At 52.7% G+C, this 22,458-nt stretch overlaps 1 protein-coding gene and 2 pseudogenes across 1 annotated transcript; all 3 read right to left on the reverse strand.

Annotated features, from left to right (window-relative positions):
* Positions 1-1,223: 1,223 nt before the first annotated feature.
* LOC134739141 (putative uncharacterized protein FLJ44672) lies at positions 1,224-2,277 on the reverse strand. The gene is made up of 2 exons (XM_063661425.1): positions 2,241-2,277; positions 1,224-2,047 (listed from the first exon to the last, which is right to left on the reverse strand). The coding sequence occupies exons 1-2, from the start codon at positions 2,275-2,277 to the stop codon at positions 1,224-1,226; spliced, it is 861 nt and encodes a 286-aa protein (XP_063517495.1).
* Positions 2,278-4,189: 1,912 nt separating this feature from the next.
* On the reverse strand, positions 4,190-6,800 carry LOC129032988 (putative uncharacterized protein FLJ46235; annotated as a pseudogene).
* A 643-nt stretch (positions 6,801-7,443) lies between these two features.
* LOC129032989 (putative uncharacterized protein FLJ44672) overlaps positions 7,444-22,458 on the reverse strand; it is a 53,837-nt pseudogene continuing 38,822 nt past the window's right edge.

Raw genomic sequence — 22,458 nt, forward strand, 5'->3', positions numbered from 1 at the left:
CTCTGAGAGGGGTCCTCTCTCACGCTGAGAGAGGTCCTCTGAGAGGGGTCCTCTCTCACGCTGAGAGAGGTCCTCTGAGAGGGGTCCTCTCTCACGCTGAGAGAGGTCCCTTCTCACGCTGAAAGAGGTCCTCTCTCACACTGAGAGGTCCTCTAACATATCCTCTCTCACACTGAGAGAGGCCAGTGTGAGGCAGGGGCTCATGCCTCTGGGCAGGGTGCCAGAGACATGAATTGGGCCTCAACAGGCCAGCGTGAGGGAGGACCTCTCTCAGCGTGAGAGAGATCCTCTGAGAGGGGTCCTCTCTCAGCGTGAGAGGTCCTCTGAGAGGGCACTCTCTCACGCTGAGAGAGGTCCTCTCACAGGTCCTCTCTCACGCTGAGATCCTCTCTCACACTGAGAGAAGTCCTAGCGTGAGAGAGGCCAGTGTGAGGCAGGGGCTCACACCTCTGGGCAGGGTGCCAGAGGCATGAGTTGGGCCTCAACAGGCCAGCGTGAGAGAGGCCCTCTGAGAGGGGTCCTCTCTCAGACTGAGAGGTCCTCTTAGAGGGGTCCTCTCTCACGCTGAGAGAGGTCCTCTGAGAGGGGTCCTCTCTCACGCTGAGAGAGGTCCTCTGAGAGGGGTCCTCTCTCACGCTGAGAGAGGTCCCTTCTCACGCTGAAAGAGGTCCTCTCTCACACTGAGAGGTCCTCTAACATATCCTCTCTCACACTGAGAGAGGCCAGTGTGAGGCAGGGGCCCACGCCTCTGGGCAGGGTGCCAGAGACATGAATTGGGCCTCAACAGGCCAGCGTGAGGGAGGACCTCTCTCAGCGTGAGAGACATCCTCTGAGAGGGGTCCTCTCTCAGCGTGAGAGGTCCTCTGAGAGGGCACTCTCTCACGCTGAGAGAGGTCCTCTCACAGGTCCTCTCTCACGCTGAGAGAGGTCCTCTCACAGGTCCTCTCTCACGCTGAGATCCTCTCTCACACTGAGAGAAGTCCTAGCGTGAGAGAGGCCAGTGTGAGGCAGGGGCTCACGCCTCTGGGCAGGGTGCCAAAAGCATGAGTTGGGCCTCAACAGGCCACCATGAGGGAGGAGCTGGGCCGCTCGCAGGCTGCCGGGAGGCAGGCAGGGAGTTGGCCCCGGGAGGCCGCCGTGGGTCGAGAGCCAGGCCTGGAGAGGCCCCTGGGAGGCAAGAGCGGGGCCTGCAGAGGCTGTTCTCCAGCCAGGATTGGGCCAGTTCAGGCACCAGGAGGCAGGAGGTGGGCCTGAAGAGCTTGGCTGGAGAAAGTTCGGGGCCTACAAAGGCCAGCGGAAGCTGGGCAGGAGCTGAGCCAAAAGAGCTTGCTTGCTGGGAGGCCGGAGCTGGGCCTGGAGAGGCCGACTTCAGGATGACTTGGGCCTGCAGAGGTTGCCGGGAGGCCCAAGCTGGGCCAGGAGGAGCCCACCGACCCGACGCCGTTTGGAGCCTGGAGACGCCGTCGGAGGGCAGGAGCTGAGCCTGGAGAGGCCACCGTGAGGCCTGAGCTGGGCCTGGGGAGCTTGGCTTCAGGAAGTTGTGGGCCTACCAGGGCCGCCGGGAGCTGGGCGGGAGCTGAGTCCAAAGAGGTTGTTGGGAGGCCGGAATTGGGCCTGGAGACACAGCCGGGAGGAAGAACTGGGCCCAGAGAGGATGCCGGGAGGCTGCAAGTGGGTCTGGAGAGGCCGACTTGAGGAGGCCCAGCCTCTGCCTCCCTCATGGTGGCCTCTGCAGGCCCAGCTGTTCCTCCTGGCTGCGTCTCCCAGCCCAGCTCCTGACTCCCAGCAAGCAAGCTCTTTTGGCTCAGCTCCTGCTGGCGTTTGTAGGCCCCGAAGTTTCTGCAGCCAAGCTCTTCAGGCCCACGTCCTGCCTCCCGGTGGCCTGTACAGGCCCAGCTCTGGCTGGAGAAGAGCCTCTGCAGGCCCCGCTGTTGCCTCCCAGGGGCCTCTTCAGACCCAGCTGTCGCCCCACGGCGGCCTCCCGGGACCAAGTCCCTGCCTGCCTCCTGGCAGCCCGCGTGCAACCCAGCTCCTCCCTCATGGTGGCCTGTTCAGGCCCAACTCATGCCTCTGGCACCCTGCCTAGAGGCGTGAGCCCCTGCCTCACACTGCCCTCTCTCACGCTGAGAGAGGTCCTCCATCACGCTGGCCTGTTGAGGCCCAGCTCATGACTCTGGTGGCCTCTCCAGGCCCAGCCCCTGCCTCGCCGAGGCCCTCCAGAGGCCAAGCTCATGCGTCACGGCGGCCTCTCCCGGCCTGGTGTTTGCTCCCTTGCATGCGCTCCAGACCCTGCACTTCCTCCAGTCGGCCTCTCCAGGCCCAGCTCTTCCTCCCAGCCGCCTCTACAGGCCCAAGTCGTCCTCAAGTTGGCCACCCCGGGCCTGCAGAGGCCGCCGGGAGGCAGCACAGGCCGACTTGATGACAGTCTGGGCCTGCAGAGGCTGCCAGGAGGCAGGACAGGCCGACTTGATGACAGTCTGGGCCTGTAGAGGCTGCCGGGAGGAAGAGCTGGGCCTGGAGAGGCCGACTGGAGGAAGTGCAGGGCCTGGAGCACTTGCAAAGGAGCAAACGCCAGGCTGGGAGAGGCCGCCGTGACGTATGAGCTTGGCCTCCGGAGGGCCTCCGCGAGGCAGGAGCTGGGCCTGCGGAGGCCGTCCCGAGGCGGGAGCCTGGCCCAAGGAGGCCACGGCGAGGCAAGAGATGGGCCTGGAGGGCCCACTGTTGAGGTAGAGGCTGGGCCTCTAGAAGCCGCCAGCCAACAGGCAGGGGCTGGGCCTGGAGAGGCCACCAGAGTCATGAGCTGGGCCTCAACAAGCTAGCGTGAGGGAGGACCTCTGTCAGCGTGAGAGAGGTCCTCTGAGAGGGGTCCTCTCTCACGCTGAGAGAGGTCCTTTCTCACGCTGAAAGAGGTCCTCTCTCACGCTGAGAGAGGTCCTCTGACAGGTCCTCTCTCACGCTGAGGTCCTCTTTCACACTGAGAAGTCCTACCGTGAGAGAGGACCTCTCTCAGCGTGAAAGAGGCCAGTGTGAGGCAGGGGCTCACGCCTCTGGGCAGGGTGCCAGAGGCATGAGTTGGGCCTGAACAGGCCAGCGTGAGAGAGGCCCTCTGAGAGGGGTCCTCTCTCACACTGAGAGGTCCTCTTAGAGGGGTCCTCTCTCACGCTGAGAGAGGTCCTCTGAGAGGGGTCCTCTCTCACGCTGAGAGAGGTCCTCTGAGAGGGGTCCTCTCTCACGCTGAGAGAGGTCCTCTGAGAGGGGTCCTCTCTCACGCTGAGAGAGGTCCCTTCTCACGCTGAAAGAGGTCCTCTCTCACACTGAGAGGTCCTCTAACATATCCTCTCTCACACTGAGAGAGGCCAGTGTGAGGCAGGGGCTCATGCCTCTGGGCAGGGTGCCAGAGACATGAATTGGGCCTCAACAGGCCAGCGTGAGGGAGGACCTCTCTCAGCGTGAGAGAGATCCTCTGAGAGGGGTCCTCTCTCAGCGTGAGAGGTCCTCTGAGAGGGCACTCTCTCACGCTGAGAGAGGTCCTCTCACAGGTCCTCTCTCACGCTGAGATCCTCTCTCACACTGAGAGAAGTCCTAGCGTGAGAGAGGCCAGTGTGAGGCAGGGGCTCACACCTCTGGGCAGGGTGCCAGAGGCATGAGTTGGGCCTCAACAGGCCAGCGTGAGAGAGGCCCTCTGAGAGGGGTCCTCTCTCAGACTGAGAGGTCCTCTTAGAGGGGTCCTCTCTCACGCTGAGAGAGGTCCTCTGAGAGGGGTCCTCTCTCACGCTGAGAGAGGTCCTCTGAGAGGGGTCCTCTCTCACGCTGAGAGAGGTCCCTTCTCACGCTGAAAGAGGTCCTCTCTCACACTGAGAGGTCCTCTAACATATCCTCTCTCACACTGAGAGAGGCCAGTGTGAGGCAGGGGCCCACGCCTCTGGGCAGGGTGCCAGAGACATGAATTGGGCCTCAACAGGCCAGCGTGAGGGAGGACCTCTCTCAGCGTGAGAGACATCCTCTGAGAGGGGTCCTCTCTCAGCGTGAGAGGTCCTCTGAGAGGGCACTCTCTCACGCTGAGAGAGGTCCTCTCACAGGTCCTCTCTCACGCTGAGAGAGGTCCTCTCACAGGTCCTCTCTCACGCTGAGATCCTCTCTCACACTGAGAGAAGTCCTAGCGTGAGAGAGGCCAGTGTGAGGCAGGGGCTCACGCCTCTGGGCAGGGTGCCAAAAGCATGAGTTGGGCCTCAACAGGCCACCATGAGGGAGGAGCTGGGCCGCTCGCAGGCTGCCGGGAGGCAGGCAGGGAGTTGGCCCCGGGAGGCCGCCGTGGGTCGAGAGCCAGGCCTGGAGAGGCCCCTGGGAGGCAAGAGCGGGGCCTGCAGAGGCTGTTCTCCAGCCAGGATTGGGCCAGTTCAGGCACCAGGAGGCAGGAGGTGGGCCTGAAGAGCTTGGCTGGAGAAAGTTCGGGGCCTACAAAGGCCAGCGGAAGCTGGGCAGGAGCTGAGCCAAAAGAGCTTGCTTGCTGGGAGGCCGGAGCTGGGCCTGGAGAGGCCGACTTCAGGATGACTTGGGCCTGCAGAGGTTGCCGGGAGGCCCAAGCTGGGCCAGGAGGAGCCCACCGACCCGACGCCGTTTGGAGCCTGGAGACGCCGTCGGAGGGCAGGAGCTGAGCCTGGAGAGGCCACCGTGAGGCCTGAGCTGGGCCTGGGGAGCTTGGCTTCAGGAAGTTGTGGGCCTACCAGGGCCGCCGGGAGCTGGGCGGGAGCTGAGTCCAAAGAGGTTGTTGGGAGGCCGGAATTGGGCCTGGAGACACAGCCGGGAGGAAGAACTGGGCCCAGAGAGGATGCCGGGAGGCTGCAAGTGGGTCTGGAGAGGCCGACTTGAGGAGGCCCAGCCTCTGCCTCCCTCATGGTGGCCTCTGCAGGCCCAGCTGTTCCTCCTGGCTGCGTCTCCCAGCCCAGCTCCTGACTCCCAGCAAGCAAGCTCTTTTGGCTCAGCTCCTGCTGGCGTTTGTAGGCCCCGAAGTTTCTGCAGCCAAGCTCTTCAGGCCCACGTCCTGCCTCCCGGTGGCCTGTACAGGCCCAGCTCTGGCTGGAGAAGAGCCTCTGCAGGCCCCGCTGTTGCCTCCCAGGGGCCTCTTCAGACCCAGCTGTCACCCCACGGCGGCCTCCCGGGACCAAGTCCCTGCCTGCCTCCTGGCAGCCCGCGTGCAACCCAGCTCCTCCCTCACGGTGGCCTGTTCAGGCCCAACTCATGCCTCTGGCACCCTGCCTAGAGGCGTGAGCCCCTGCCTCACACTGCCCTCTCTCACGCTGAGAGAGGTCCTCCATCACGCTGGCCTGTTGAGGCCCAGCTCATGACTCTGGTGGCCTCTCCAGGCCCAGCCCCTGCCTCGCCGAGGCCCTCCAGAGGCCAAGCTCATGCGTCACGGCGGCCTCTCCCGGCCTGGTGTTTGCTCCCTTGCATGCGCTCCAGACCCTGCACTTCCTCCAGTCGGCCTCTCCAGGCCCAGCTCTTCCTCCCAGCCGCCTCTACAGGCCCAAGTCGTCCTCAAGTTGGCCACCCCGGGCCTGCAGAGGCCGCCGGGAGGCAGCACAGGCCGACTTGATGACAGTCTGGGCCTGCAGAGGCTGCCAGGAGGCAGGACAGGCCGACTTGATGACAGTCTGGGCCTGTAGAGGCTGCCGGGAGGAAGAGCTGGGCCTGGAGAGGCCGACTGAAGGAAGTGCAGGGCCTGGAGCACTTGCAAAGGAGCAAACGCCAGGCTGGGAGAGGCCGCCGTGGCGTATGAGCTTGGCCTCCGGAGGGCCTCCGCGAGGCAGGAGCTGGGCCTGCGGAGGCCGTCCCGAGGCGGGAGCCTGGCCCAAGGAGGCCACGGCGAGGCAAGAGATGGGCCTGGAGGGCCCACTGTTGAGGTAGAGGCTGGGCCTCTAGAAGCCGCCAGCCAACAGGCAGGGACTGGGCCTGGAGAGGCCACCAGAGTCATGAGCTGGGCCTCAACAAGCTAGCGTGAGGGAGGACCTCTCTCAGCGTGAGAGATGCCAGTGTGAGGCAGGGGCTCACGCCTCTGGGCAGGGTGCCAGAGGCATGAGTTGCGCCTCAACAGGCCAGCGTGAGAGAGGCCCTCTGAGAGGGGTCCTCTCTCACGCTGAGAGGTCCTCTGAGAGGGGTCCTCTCTCATGCTGAGAGAGGTCCTCTGAGAGGGGTCCTCTCTCACACTGAGAGAGGTCCCTTCTCACGCTGAAAGAGGTCCTCTCTCACGCTGAGAGGTCCTCTAACATGTCCTCTCTCACGCTGAGAGAGGTAGTCTCTCACGCTGAGAGAAGTCCTAGCGTGAGAGAGGACCTCAGCGTGAGCGAGGCCAGTGTGTGGCAGGGGCTCTCGCCTCTGGGCAGGGTGCCAGAGGCATGAATTGGGCCTCAACAGGCCAGCGTGAGGGAGGTCCTCTGAGAGGGGTCCTCTCTCACACTGAGAGAGGTCCTCTCACAGGTCCTCTCTCACGCTGAGGTCCTCTCTCACGCTGAGGTCCTCTCTCACGCTGAGAGAAGTCCTTGCGTGAGAGAGGACCTCTCTCACTGTAAGAGAGGCCAGTGTGAGGCAGGGGCTCACGCCTCTGGGCAGGGTGCCAGAGGCATGAATTGGGCCTCAACAGGCCAGCGTGAGAGAGGCCCTCTGAGAGGGGTCCTCTCTCACGCTGAGAGGTCCTCTTAGAGGGGTCCTCTCTCACGCTGAGAGAGGTCCTCTGAGAGGGGTCCTCTCTCACGCTGAGAGAGGTCCTCTGAGAGGGGTCCTCTCTCACGTTGAGAGAGGTCCATTCTCACGCTGAAAGAGGTCCTCTCTCACGCTGAGAGGTCCTATAACATGTCCTCTCTCACGCTGAGAGAAGTCCTAGCATGAGAGAGAACCTCAGCGTCAGAGAGGCCAGCGTGAAGCAGGGGCTCACGCCTCTAGGCAGGGTGCCAGAGGCATGAATTGGGCCTCAACAGGCCAGCGTGAGATAGGACCTCTCTCAGTGTGAGAGAGGTCCTCTGAGAGGGGTCCTCTCTCAGCGTGAGACAGGTCCTCTCTCAGCGTGAGAGAGGTCCTCTCTCAGCGTGAGAGAGGTCCTCTGAGAGGGTCCTCTCTCACGCTGAGAGGGGTCCTCTCACCCTGAGAGAGGTCCTCTCACAGGTCCTCTCTCACGCTGAGAGAAGTCCTAGCGTGAGAGAGGACCTCTCTCAGCGTGAGAGAGGCCAGTGTGAGGCAGGGGCTCACGCCTATGGGCAGGGTGCCAAAGGCATGAGTTGGGCCTCAACAGGCCACCATGAGGGAGGAGCTGGGCCGCTCGCAGGCTGCCGGGAGGCAGGCAGGGAGTTGGCCCCGGGAGGCTGCCGTGGGTCGAGAGCCGGGCCTGGAGAGGCCCCTGGGAGGCAAGAGCGGGGCCTGCAGAGGCTGTTCTTCAGCCAGAACTGGGCCAGTTCAGGCACCGGGAGGCAGGAGGTGGGCCTGAAGAGCTTGGCTGGAGAAAGTTCGGGGCCTACAAAGGCCAGCGGGAGCTGGGCAGGAGCTGAGCCAAAAGAGCTTGCTTGCTGGGAGGCCGGAGCTGGGCCTGGAGAGGCCGACTTCAGGACGACCTGGGCCTGCAGAGGTTGCCGGGAGGCCCAAGCTGGGCCAGGAGGAGCCCACCGACCGGACGCCGTTTGGAGCCTGGAGACGCCGTCGGAGGGCAGGAGCTGAGCCTGGAGAGGCCACCGTGAGGCCTGAGCTGGGCCTGGGGAGCTTGGCTTCAGGAAGTTGTGGGCCTACCAGGGCCACCGGGAGCTGGGCGGGAGCTGAGTCCAAAGAGTTGTTGGGAGGCCGGAGTCGGGCCTGGAGACGCAGCCGGGAGGAAGAACTGGGCCTAGAGAGGACGCCAGGAGGCCGCAAGTGGGTCTGGAGAGGCCAACTTGAGGAGGTTCTGGGCCCGCAGAGGCCGCCGGAAGGGAAAAACTGGGCCTGGAAAGGCCATTGTGAGGAATGAGCCCCATGGGCCTGAAGAGGCCACTGGCAGGCGGGAGCTGGGCCTGCCGAAGCGGCTGAGAGGCAGGAGCTTTGGACTGGGGAGGCCGCAGTGAGGCGAGGGCTAGATGGGCGTGGATAGTCTGCTGTGAGGCAGAGGCTGGGCCTGTGTAGGCCTTCGAGAGGCAGGAGGCCGGGCCTGGAGAGGCTGACTGGAGGTCAAATTCGGGCCTGCAGAGGCCGCCAAAAGTCAAAAGTGGGGCCTGGGAAGGCCACCAGGAGGCATGAGCTGGGCTGGGCTGAAAGAGGCCACTGGGAGGCAGGAGGAGCTGGGTCTGGAGAGGCTGACTCGAGGAACTTTTGCACCCGGAGAGGCCGCCAAGAGGCTGGAGCTGGGCCTGGGGAGGCCGACTTGAGGACGACCTGGGCCTGCAGAGGCCGCCGGGAAGCAGGAGCTGACCCTGGATAGGCCGACTTGACAACAGTCTGGGCCTGCAGAGGCCACTGGGAGGAAAAGCGGGGCCTGGAGAGGCCCACTTGAGGAAGTTCTGGTTCTGGAGATGCTGCCAAAAGGCAAAAGCTGGGCCAGAATGGCCACTGTGAGGCATAAGTTTGCCCTAGAGGGGCCATTGAGGTAGGAGTGGGGCCTGTAGAGGCTGCTGAAAGGCAGGAGCTTGGCCTAGGGGGTTGCGGTGAGGCACATGCTGGGCTGGGAAAATGTGCTGTGAGGCAGAGGTTGAGCCTGTAGATGCTGACGGAAGGCACGAGTTGGGTCTGGAATGGCAGACTTGAGAAAGTTCTCGGTCTAGAGAAGGTGCTGGGATGCAGGAGCTGGGCCTGGAGAGGCCACCAAGGCACGAGCTGTGCCTAAAGAGGCCAATGTTAGGCAGGAGCTGTGCCTCGAGAGGCCGACTTGAGGAAGTTTCGGGCATGGACAGCCTGTCGAGGGGCAGGAGCTGGGCCTGGACAGGTCACGGTGAGGTATGAGCTGGGCCTAATGAGATTAGTGTGAAGCAGGATCTGGGCCTGTTGAGGCTGCTGGGAGGCAGGTAGGACCTTGTTTGGGGAAGGCTTCTGTGAGGCAAAAACTGGGCCTGGAGAGGCCATTGTCACGCAGGAGCTGGGCCTGTCCAGGCCATTGGGAGGCAAAAGGTGGGCCTGGAAAGCTTGACTTGAGGCAGTTTTGGGCCTACAAAGGCCACTAGGAGCTGGGCAGGAGCTGAGCCAAAAGAGGTTGTTCTGAGGCAGGAGTTGGACCTCCAGACACAGTCAGAAGAAAGAGCACGGCCTGTAGAGGCCATCTGGGGGCAGCAGCTGGGCCTGGAGATGCCAACGAAAGGCAGGAGCTGGGCCTTGAGAGGCCGACTTGTGGACATTTTGGCCCTGGATTTTGTGGCCTGGACTTGAGGACATTTGGGCCTCCTGCAAAGAGGCAGGAGCTGGGACTAAAGAGGCCATTGTAAGGCAGGAGCTGGGCCTGTACAGGCTGCCCGGAGTCAGAAGATGGGCCTCAAGAGGCCACTGTACAACAGGAGCTGGGTCTTGGAAGGTGGCCGTGAGGCAAAAGCTGGCCCTTGGGAGGCCAACGAGTGGCAGGAGCTGGGCCTGCTGAGGTCGACTTGAGAAAGTTCAGGGCCTGGAGAGAAGCCTGGGAGGCAGGAACTGGGTCTAAAGAGGCCATTGTAACGATGGAGCTGTGCCTGTGGAGGCTGTTGTGAGGCAGTAGCCTCATCTGCGGAGACTGCTGTGAGGTAGGGTATGGGCCTAAATAGGCCATTGTGAGTCATGAGCTTGGTCTGTAGAGGCTGACTGGAGAAAGTTCTGGGCCTGGAGAGGCTGCCGGGAGGTAGGAGCTGGGCCAAGAGATTTAAGCACATTACATGTATTAGGCACTTTATTTCCATTATTACACTGTAATATATAATAAAGTAATTATAGAACTCACCATAATGTAGAATCAGTGGGCGTGTTAAGCTTGTTTTCCTGCAACTAGATGGTCCCACCTGAGCGTGATGGGAGAAAGTGACAGATCAATAGGTATTAGATTCTCATAAGGACAGCGCAACCTAGATCCCTCACATGCACGGCTCACAACAGGGTGCGTTCTCCTATGAGAATCTAATGCTGCTGCTGATCTGAGAAGGTGGAGCTCAGGCAGGAATGTGAGCAAAGGGGAGTGGCTGTAAATACAGACCAAGCTTCCCTCACTCCCTCACTTGGCACCACTCACCTCCTGCTGTGTGGCTCCTTACGGCTCCACGGCTCAGGGGTTGGGGACCCCTGCTCAAGTGCATCCAAAACGACCCTTCCCACACCAGTCTTCATAGTGGTCAAGTGCAGCAACCACTTAGCTCCCAAGGCATGTGCCTCAGCTGCCATTTTGTCACAATCAACAGTAAGTGGTAGCTTGAGTCATTGTGAGGTCACTTCCTGGAAATCACCAGCATCCCATTTCCCACTGGCAAAGAGCTCAGCACTGCCCCCTGGGAAACCAAACCTATGTCCAAATCCCATCTGTGTGGGTTTATCTCCTGGGACCCTTCCTAGCATATTAGTCAGAGTCCAATCAGGAAGCACAAACCACTCAAAAGTTTAAAGTGGTAAAATTTAATACAGAGAATTATTCATTATAACAGGTGAACAGCATAATGAGAGATTGGCTAGCACAAAGTAAAGAGAACTCTAGAGAATATAGGACTAGCCCAGGCCAGGCATGGTGGCTCATGCCTGAAATTCCAGCAATTTCAGAAGCTAATGCAGGAGGATTGCTTAAGGCCAGGAGCTAGAGACTGGTCTGGACAACACAGTCAGACCCTGTCTCTATCCAAAAAAAGAAAAAAATTAGCTGGGAGTGGTGGTACACACTTGTAGTCCCAGCTACTCAGAATGCTGAAGTTTGAGCCTGGCAGGTCAAGGCTGCAGTGAGGCATGATTATGCCACTACAGTCCAGCCTGGTGACAGAGCAAGACCCTGTCTCAAAGAACAAAACAACAACAACCATTTACAGACAGAAAAGAAATAGAGCTAATAAGCTAAGGAAAGATGTTAAAATGTGACAAGTAAAGTAATATGAGATCTTTTATCTATTTAAAATAATCAAACAAAAAATGACTTACTAAATTATAATACCCTGTGCTGGCAAAGGTGCAGTGAAATGGGCACTTTCTTATACTATAAGGGGTGTTTAAATTGTGTATAAGCCTTCCAGGGTAAAGCTTGTCAATTTTTTAAAATAATAGAGACAGGGTCTCACCATACTGCCATACTGCCTCCTCCAACTCTTGGCCTCAAGCAATCCTCCTGTCTTAGCCTCCCAAAGTGCTAAGATTATAGCTGGGAGGCACCCAAAACCTTGTCAATTTACATCAAGGGTAATGAGAACGTCCATTCACCGTGACTCACAGTAATCTTACTTCTGGGGAGACAATTCAATCTAAACAAAAGGTCATCTGTACAAACACAGTAAAAATCTGGGAGTAACTGAAGACAGAGTTGGTAAGTGAAATAAGAAACAGTTATAAGAAATTAAACTATGGTATTAATAGGTACCTGGTAAAAGGTCAGTTGATGTTAGCTGCTACTTTTTTGTCGTTTTGAGACAGGGTCTCACTCTGTCACCCAGGCTGGAGTGCAGAGGCCTGATCATGACTCACTGCAGTCTCAGCCTCCCTGGGCTCAAGTGATCCTCCCACCTCAGCCTACCAAGGAGCTGGGACTACAGGAACATGCCACCACACTAGGCTAATTCATGTATTTTTCTGTAGGGATGGTGACTCCCTTTGTTTCCAAGGCCTATCGCAAACTCTTGGCCTCAAGCCATCCTCCTGCCTCAGCCTCCCAAAGTGTTGCGATTACCAGTGGGAGCCACCACACCTGGCCAGCTGCTACTTTTATCAATATTATTATTATTCCACTCGATTAAAAATTATTATTTTCAAGGCTATGCAACAGTATGTATCCTACAGCATAATTGTAAAAACATATACAGTCGTCCCTCAGTATACAGAATTAGTTCCAGCCCCCCATCTCTGCATATACCAAAATCCATGCTTACTCACGTTTCACTGTCACCCCTCTGGAATCCACGTATAGGAAAATTCCGAATATTAGTTGGGCATAGTGGCAAGCACCTATAGTCTCAGCCACGTGGGAGGTTGAGATGGGAGGATCGCTTCAGCCTGGAAGGTTGAGGCTGCAGTCAGCTGGGATAGCACTACTACACTCCAGCCTTGGACAACAGAGGGAGACTCTGTCTCAGAAAAAAAACAAAATAAAACAGGTTAGAAATTGTAATGAGGTCTGTTGGGCAAAATTCCACATAAGCAAAGTACAAATTAATAAAGCAAATGGTGATAAATTAGTACGATTGACTTTCTGGAGTTTCTGACAATAAAAGTAAGAAAAATGCAAAACACAAAGACAGAGGGTAAAAAGAGAAATTAGGAAAGCATTCTACATGTTTAACAGGAAGACACTGGCCATGTTCGTGCAGCAGCAGTATGTCATGATATGACATACCTTGGAGAGAAGTTAACAGATGAGGAAGTTGATAAAAATCATCAGAGAAGCAAAATACTGGTAACGACACTCAAGTAAACAACGAAATTTCCATAACTTATGTCAGCAAAATGGGAATATTGTACGGTGTGTGTTGAAGTTCGTATACAACATTGTTTATCTGCCTTTTGTTTGTTTGTAAGGAATGTATATACTAAAAGTTCTTCTTGCTGTCAAAAGAATATGTGTGAATAAGTCATTTTAACTTATTCTTCTGTTTTTCTTTGATCTTCCTGCCATCATCCCACAGCCTTACTTTAGAAATTTGTTTTTTAGAACATTGAACAAGTGCTCCTTGTGGTGGCACACACCTCTAGGATGGGAGGCAGGGGTGGAAGGGTCACTTGAGGCCATGAGTTTGACACCAGCCTGGCCAACAAAGTGAGACCCCACGTCTACAAAACAATTTAAAAATTAGCCAAGTATCGTCATGTATACCTACAGTCCCAGCTACTCAGGAGGCTCAGGTAGGAGGATCCTTAGCCCAGGAGTTCAAGGCTGCAGCGAGCTGATAGCACTACTGTACTCAAGCCTGGGTGACAGGGTGAGACCCCATCTCCTAAAATAAAAATCAAAGAAAAAAAATAGTTCAAGTAGCAAGTAGTATGTGGCTTACTCTGAATATTTCTAAACTAGAAATTCTCAATCTTTTGGGATCTAACATCCCTTTACATTTTTTAACTTTATTGAAGATCTCTAAGACTATTTCTTTCTGTAGATAATTATATTAAAACTAGAAAATAAGACACAAGTTCTTAAATATTATTCATCACATATTAAAGCCATTACATGTTAATATAATACAAGATTTTAAAAATATTTAATATTCATTACATATTAAAAATAAAACCATTACATAATACTTTCTTTTTTTCTTTGAGACAAAGTCTTGTTCTTTTGCCCAGGCTGGAGTGAAGTGGTGCAGTCTCAGCTCATTGCAACCTCCGCCCCACAGGTTCAAGCGATTCTCCTACCTCAGCCTCCCAAGTAGCTGGGATTACAGGGGCCCACTACCATGTCCAGCTAATTATTGTATTTTCTTAGTAGAGAAGGAGTTTCGCCATGTTGGCAAGGCTGGTCTTGAACTCTTGACCTCAGGTGATCCACCCGCCTGGGTCTCCCTAAGTGCTGGGATTACAGGTGTGAGCCACCGCGCCCACCCCGATTAATATATGTTTTAAAACACTGATTAGTCAGGCAACAACACCGGGCAGGGGTCTCCTCATTCCCAGTGACGCAAACCCCACTGCACGGCTGAGGGGTTGCAAGGGCTGCAGAGCCAAAAGGCTCTGACTTGAGATTTCATTATTTTACTTGTATTTTTATTTGTATTGTGAGACAGGTCCTGCTCTGTCACCCAGACTGGAGTGCAGCTGTGCACTTACAGCTCACTGCAGCCTCGACCTCCTGGGCTCAAGCCATCTTCCTGCCTCAGCTCCCCAGTAGCTGGTAGTACAGTTGAGTGCCACCATGCCTGGTTAGTTTTTTAATTTTTTTGTAGAGTGAGGGGTCTTGCTATGTTGCCCAAGCTGGCCTCAAACTCCTGACCTCAAGAGATCTGCCCACTTCAGCCTCCTGAGTAGCTGAAACTACAAGTACACATCACCACGCCTAGCTACATTAATTTAATTTTGAAAAATATTTTTGTAAAGAGCAGATCTTGCTGTGTTGTCCAGGCTGGTCTTGAACACCTGCCCTTAAAAGATACTCCCACCTCTGCTTACCAAACAGCTGGGACTACAGGCATGAGCCACCGCAATGAGCCTGAAGAGATGTCTTTAATCTAGCATCCCATACTTGGTAGGATTGGGAAAGGCAGTAGTGTTTTTTAAAATTACTTCATAATTTCAGTAACAATCAAACTCAACCTTGACCCCTGCCTTCTCTCACACCCCATATCCAGTCTGTCAGGAAATCCTGTTGACTGTCTTCGGCATGTACTAAAGATCCCCACCCAGCAACTCCCTGGCCTCCTCCCCTACCTCTCCCCTCTGACCATCTCTCAACACCACATGACCCTGGTCAGGACCACCATCATCTCCCGCCTGGATGTTGCCAAAGCTTGGCCCCCATGCTTCTACCCACATCTTCCCATAGTCTTTCTCAACTCAGCAGCCAGAGAATGCTTTTAAATCAGGAGACAGACCACGTCGTCGCTCTGCTCAGAACCCTCCCGCAGTTCCCATCTGAGTCAGAGTAAAAGCCAAAGCCCCAGCAATAACCTCCCGGGGCTTAAGTGATTTGTACTGATCCCCACCCAGCAACTCCCTGGCCCCCTCCCCTAATTCTCTCCCTCTCTCCGTCTGCTCCATGGGCCTCCTTCCAGAGCCTCAGACACACATCAGACACTTTATTCTATTGTTTCTGCCTACAGTTCTCTTCCCTCAGCACCTTGGCCAGCTCCTTCCCCTCCTTCAAGTCTTTACTCAATTTTCACTTAGGAGGCCACCCCTGACCATTCTATTTAACATTGCCATCTGTCCCCATGCCCACCGTGCTCATTTCTTCTATCTTTACTTTCTTCTTTTTTTCAAGATCTCACTGTCACCAAGGCTGGAGTGCAGTGGCACAATCACAGCTCACTGCAACCTCAAATTTCCAGGCTCAAGCGATCCTCCCACCTCAGCCTCCCCAGTAGCTGGGACTCCAGGTTCATGCCATCATGCCTGGCTAAATTTTTTAGTATTTTATTTTATTTTATTTTGAGACAGAGCTTCACTCTTCTTGCCCAGGCTGTAGTGTAATGGTCTGATACCGGCTCACTACAACCTCCACCTCCCAGATTCAAGTGATTCTCCTGCCTCAGCCTTCCAAGTAGCTGGGATTACAGGGGCGTGCCACCACACCCAGCTAATTTTTGTATTTTTAGTAGAGCCGGGGTTTCGCAATGTTGGCCAGGCTGGTCGCGAACTCCTGACCTCAGGTAATCTGCCCGCTTCGGCCTCCCAAAGTGCTGGAGTTACAGGCGTGAGCCACCACGCCTGGCCAATTCTTTCATTTTTTGTAGAGACAAGGTCTTACTATGTTGCCCAGACTGGTCTTGAACTCCTGGCCTCAAGTGATCCTCCTGCCTAAATTCCTAAAGTGCTGGGATTACCGGCATGAGCCATCATGCCTGGCTTCATGTTCATTTCTTCTTGCCGCTGCAACATAGTTTGCAGTTTCCTACATTTAGTGGCTTAAAACACCACAAAACTACCATCTTACGGTTCTAGGGGCCAGAAACCCAAACTAGGTCTATTAAGGCTAAAGTCAAGGTGTCAGCAGGGCTGCATTCCTTCTGGAGACCCTAAAGTGTTCCCTTGGCTTTTCCAGCTTCTAGAAGCCACCCCCATTCCTTGGATCATGGCCCCTGACTCCATCTTCAAAGCCAGAAGTGAAGCATCTTCAAATCTCCCTCTCTCACCTCTGCTTTCGTCACCACATCTCCTGCTCCAATTCTGAATCTCCTACTCTCTTTCTTTTATGAAGACCCCTGTGATTGCTGGGCATGATGGCTCCCACCCAGAATCCCAACATTTTGGGAGGTCAAGGCAGGAGGAACACTTGAGGCCCGAAGTTTGAAACTAGCATGAACAACATAGTGAGACCCCCACCTCTAGAAAAAAAATAAAAACAAATATTAGCCCGACATGGCCTGTAGTCCTAGCTACTTGAGAGGCTGAAGTGAGACAATCGATTTAGCCCAGGAGTTTGAGATCAGCCTGGACGACATAACTAAATCGCATCTCTACAAGGAAGAGGTGGGAGGATCACTTGAGCCCAGGAATTTGCGGCCAGCCTGGGCAACAAAAGAAGACCCCATCTGGCCAACACGGCCAACCTGGCCACCATGGTGAAACTCCGACTCTACAAAAATGAGCTGGGCATGGGTGACATGCATGTGTAGTCCTACCTACTTGGGAGGTTGAGATGGGAGGATCGCTTGATCTCAGAAGGCCAAAGCTATAGTGAGCTATGATCACATCACTGCACTCCAGTCTGGATGACACAGGGAGATTCTGTCTCAAAAAAAAAAAAGAAAAGAAATATATATTTCATCTCTGTCCCTGGTTCCTGGCACAGAGCTTCTAAAGCTCTTAGAAAGACCTCAGTGATAGATGTGACAAGAACATCTTTTGTTTTAATATTTGGTCTTGGTCCCAGGTTTCTAACACAAGAGCCTCTAAGAACTTTGGGATCTCCAGCATGGTAAGAATGCATTTGGGGATGTTGTTGAGATGACTGGGTGACTGCAAGCTCCTACATTTCTTCAAGAGGAGGGCTGATTACCATGCAACCACATGGTAAGAGGCTTGGAACTTTCAGCCTCATGCACTGAACTCCAGGAGGAAGAGGGGCTGGAGACTGACTTAATCACCAACAGCCAAAGATTTTATCAATCATGCTTGCATAATAAAGCCTCCATAAACACCCTGAATGGGGTTTGCAGAGCTTTCAGGGTTGCTGGACACAGGAGATGCTGGGAGGGTCGCATGTTCAACAGAGGGCATGGGAGCTCTGTGCTCCTCCGAACTTAACTTGCCCTGGGTATCTTTCTTTTTTTTTGAGACAGGATCAGGCTCTTTTGTCCAAGCTAGAGTGCAGTGGCACAATCTCAGCTTACTGTAACCTAAGCCTCCCCAGTCCCCAGCTCAAGGCATCCTCTCATCTCAGCTTCCCTAGAAGTTGGAACTCTAGGTGCACAACACCACACCGGTTATAATTTTTTTTTTTTTAATTTTTTATAGAGACAGGTTTTCACCATGTTGCCCAGGCTGGTCTCAAACTCCTGAGTTTAAGCGATCCTCCCACCTTGTCCTCCCAAAGTGCTGAGATTACAGGCATGAACCACTGCATCCAGCATGCACGTCTCTTTCATTGACTGTTTCTGAGATGTATCCTTCACAATGAACCAGTAATAGGAAATGAACTGGCCAGATGTGGCGGCTCACATCTGTAATCCCAGCACTTTCAGAGGCTGAGGTGGGAGGATCACTTGAGACCAGGAATTTGTGGCCAGCCTGGCCAACACAACAAGACCCCATCTATACAAAAAATAAAAGAAACTAGCCAGATGTGGTGTTGCAGGCATGTAGTCTCAGCTACTAGGGAGGCTGAGATGGGAGAACCACTGGGGCCCAGACAATCAAGGCTGCAATGAGCTATGACTGCACCATTGCACACCAGCCTGGGCAACAAAATAAGACCCTCTCTCTCAGAAAAAAAGAAAATAAACTGTTTTTCTGAGTTCCATGAACTGTTCTAGCAAATTATTAAACCCAAGAAAACAGTTATGGGAACCCCCGATTTGTAACAGGTTGGTCAAAAGTACAGGTGACAACTTACGACTTGCCATTGGCATCTGAAGTCAGGATGGTCTCGTGGGACTGAGGCCCTAACTTGTAGGGTCTGTGCTAACTCCAGGTAGTGTCAGAATAAAGTCATGGGACACCCAGTTAATATCCAGAGCACTGAAGAATTTGGTGTAGAAACTCCATACATACATTCAGTCACAAGTGTGTGAGTAGAGACAAACATGGGCTTTTCTGTCACCTGTCTACCGCTTAACTGCATAGGAGAGGCAATACGTGGTGCTCATGAACAAAGCAAACATTAAAGTCACACCAGACCCAACACTTGACTCAGTCTTAATATCCAGGTGAGCTTGGGCAAATCATTCATTATTCCCAAGGCTTCATCACTCCACTCATCAAATAGGGATAACTGTGGCACCTACCTGTGATTCTGTGAGAATTAAAGAAATATTATGCTTGGGGTTATTGTCATCATTATACCCATTCCAAACTATTTGACAAGGACAGTGATGGATGATGACATCAAAAAATCAGAAACTGCAATGAGGTCTCTCAGGCAAAATTCCATACAAGCAAATTACTGTCTCTACAAAGCATTCCTGCCACACTTAATTCACCATTCCCTGAACAAAATATGCCATCCTCGTTGTTCAGGTCTGTACAGTGCTGGTTTCCCTTCCTGGGAAGTTTGCTCCATCCCATCCCAGCCCATTCCCCATCCTGCCACCTCCCCCTTTCCTCCCCACTCTCATACAACTCTTCCTCATCTTTCAGGACTTGGCTTCAATGTCACCTTAACTGGAAGCTTTTCTCACTCTCCAGAAGAGCTTCCCATTGCACTTGATGCATGCACTATCATTTGATCATTTTTGAGTTACAGTCCAAATCTTTTTGTACCTGAATAACATGTTGCCCAGTCAGTCTCTCTTCCTGGATTCAGAAGTCGTTCATGGTAGATCCAGCTGGAAGTGACAAAAAGACATCTTTTGACATAAAGGGATGACACAGACAGACATAAGTTCTTAAATGTCTTAAATGTTATGTGAAAATTAAACAGAATTCAAAGATTTGTGGGGAACACTTAGGAGGGAAAGTTACTGGGAACGTCATAAAGGGTTAATTTGTATTTTATTTTATTTTTTGAGACAGTCTCACTCCGTCACCTAGGCTGGAGTGCAGTGGTGCAATCAGGCTCACTGCAGCCTTGACCACCTGGGCTCAAGTAATCTCACTTAATTTTTATTTGGTTTAAGAAAGTCTTGGTTGAGGGTGGTGGCTTATGCCTGTAATCTCAGCACTTTGGGAGGCTGAGAGAGGTCTATTACTTGAGGCCAGGAGTTTGAGATCAGCCTGGGCAATATATTAAGACCCTGCCTCTACCATAAAACAGAGTGAATGTGTGGAAGACAATTTTTCCACAGACTGGGAGTGAGGGAATAATTTCAGGATGATTCAAGTGCATTACATATATTGTGCACTTTATTTCTATTATTACTACATAGTAATATATAATGAAATGATTCTACAACTCACTATAACGTAGACTCAGTGGGATCTCTGAGCTTGTTTTCCTGCAACTAGACTGTCCATCTGGGGTGATGGGAGACAGTAACAGAATATCAGGCATTAGAGTCTCTTAAGGCGTACACAACCTAGATCCCTCGCATGCACACTTCACAACAGAGTTTGTGTTCCTATGAGAATCTAATGCTGCTGCTGATCTGACAGGACATGGAGCTCAGGTGGTCATGCAAGCGATGGGAGGGGCTAGAAATACAGATGAAGTTTCCCTTCACTCACCTGCTGCTCACCTCCAGCTCTGTGGCCCTGTGGTTGGAGACCGCTGCTCAAGTGCATTCGAAAGGATCCATCCCATGCCATTCTTCAGAGTCATCTTTACTGCTGCAGTGGTCAACCTGTAGCAGCCCTAAGCTCACAGGACATATGCTTCAACTGGCATTTCACAATCAACAGTATATGGTAGCTTGAGTCATTGTGAAGTCACTTCCTGGAAATCACCAGCATCCCATATCCCATTAGCAAGGAGCTCAGCACTGCTCCTTGGATAACCAAACCTACTCCCAAATCCCATCTGTGTGTGTCTATCTCCTGGTACCCTTCCTAGCATCGACTCTGTACTTGTAGGAGTCCAATCGGGAGACACAAACCATTCAAAAGTTTAAACTAGAATGAGCAAGGTGGCTCACACCTGTAATCCCAGCACTTTAGGAGGCCAAGATGGGTGGACTGCTTTGAGCTCAGGAGTTTGAGAACAGTCTGGGAAACATGGCGAAACCTCGTCTCTACAAAAAACACAAACATCAGCTGGGTGTGGTGGCACTTACCTGTAATCCCAGCTACTCGGGAGGCTGAGGCAGGAGAATTGCTTGAGCCTGGCAGGTGGAGGCTGCAGTGAGCAGAGGTTGTGCCACTGTACTCCAGCCTGGGTGACAGTGCGAGACCCGGTATCAAAAAGAAAAAATGTATATATATGTAAATTTAATATAAAAAGTATTAATTTTGGCCAGGCACAATGGCTCATGCCTGTAATCCCAGCACTTTGGGAGGCCAAGGCACACAGATCACCTGAGGTCAGGAGTTCGAGACCAGCCTGACCAGCATGGAGCAACCCCATCTCTACTAAAAATAGAAAACTAGCCCAGGCCAGGCATGGTGGCTCATGCCTGAAATTCCAGCAATTTCAGAAGCTAATGCAGGAGGATTGCTTAAGGCCAGGAGCTAGAGACTGGTCTGGACAACACAGTGAGACCCTGTCTCTATCCAAAAAAAGAAAAAAATTAGCTGGGAGTGGTGGTGCACACTTGTAGTCCCAGCTACTCAGAATGCTGAAGTTTCAGCCTGGCAGGTCAAGGCTGCAGTGAGGCATGATTATGCCACTACAGTCCAGCCTGGTGACAGAGCAAGACCCTGTCTCAAAGAACAAAACAACAACAACCATTTACAGACAGAAAAGAAACAGAGCTAATAAGCTAAGGAAAGATGTTGAAATGTGACAAGTAAAGTAATATGAGATCTTTTATCTATTTAAAATAATCAAACAAAAAATGACTTACTAAATTATAATACCCTGTGCTGGCAAAGGTGCAGTGAAATGGGCACTTTCTTATACTATAAGGGGTGTTTAAATTGTGTATAAGCCTTCCAGGGTAAAGCTTGTCAATTTTTTAAAATAATAGAGACAGGGTCTCACCATACTGCCATACTGCCTCCTCCAACTCTTGGCCTCAAGCAATCCTCCTGTCTTAGCCTCCCAAAGTGCTAAGATTATAGCTGGGAGGCACCCAAAACCTTGTCAATTTACATCAAGGGTAATGAGAACGTCCATTCACCGTGACTCACAGTAATCTTACTTCTGGGGAGACAATTCAATCTAAACAAAAGGTCATCTGTACAAACACAGTAAAAATCTGGGAGTAACTGAAGACAGAGTTGGTAAGTGAAATAAGAAACAGTTATAAGAAATTAAACTATGGTATTAATAGGTACCTGGTAAAAGGTCAGTTGATGTTAGCTGCTACTTTTTTGTCGTTTTGAGACAGGGTCTCACTCTGTCACCCAGGCTGGAGTGCAGAGGCCTGATCATGACTCACTGCAGTCTCAGCCTCCCTGGGCTCAAGTGATCCTCCCACCTCAGCCTACCAAGGAGCTGGGACTACAGGAACATGCCACCACACTAGGCTAATTCATGTATTTTTCTGTAGGGATGGTGACTCCCTTTGTTTCCAAGGCCTATCGCAAACTCTTGGCCTCAAGCCATCCTCCTGCCTCAGCCTCCCAAAGTGTTGCGATTACCAGTGGGAGCCACCACACCTGGCCAGCTGCTACTTTTATCAATATTATTATTATTCCACTCGATTAAAAATTATTATTTTCAAGGCTATGCAACAGTATGTATCCTACAGCATAATTGTAAAAACATATACAGTCGTCCCTCAGTATACAGAATTAGTTCCAGCCCCCCATCTCTGCATATACCAAAATCCATGCTTACTCACGTTTCACTGTCACCCCTCTGGAATCCACGTATAGGAAAATTCCGAATATTAGTTGGGCATAGTGGCAAGCACCTATAGTCTCAGCCACGTGGGAGGTTGAGATGGGAGGATCGCTTCAGCCTGGAAGGTTGAGGCTGCAGTCAGCTGGGATAGCACTACTACACTCCAGCCTTGGACAACAGAGGGAGACTCTGTCTCAGAAGAAAAACAAAATAAAACAGGTTAGAAATTGTAATGAGGTCTGTTGGGCAAAATTCCATATAAGCAAAGTATAAATTAATAAAGCAAATGGTGATAAATTAGTACGACTGACTTTCTGGAGTTTCTGACAATAAGAGTAAGAAAAATGCAAAACACAAAGACAGAGGGTAAAAAGAGAAATTAGGAAAGCATTCTACATGTTTAACAGGAAGACACTGGCCATGTTCGTGCAGCAGCAGTATGTCATGATATGACATACCTTGGAGAGAAGTTAACAGATGAGGAAGTTGATAAAAATCATCAGAGAAGCAAAATACTGGTAGCGACACTCAAGTAAACAACGAAATTTCCATAACTTATGTCAGCAAAATGGGAATATTGTACGGTGTGTGTTGAAGTTCGTATACAACATTGTTTATCTGCC

This window comes from Pongo pygmaeus, chromosome 2 (assembly GCF_028885625.2).
Source record: "Pongo pygmaeus isolate AG05252 chromosome 2, NHGRI_mPonPyg2-v2.0_pri, whole genome shotgun sequence".
Taxonomy (NCBI): Eukaryota; Metazoa; Chordata; class Mammalia; order Primates; family Hominidae; genus Pongo; species Pongo pygmaeus.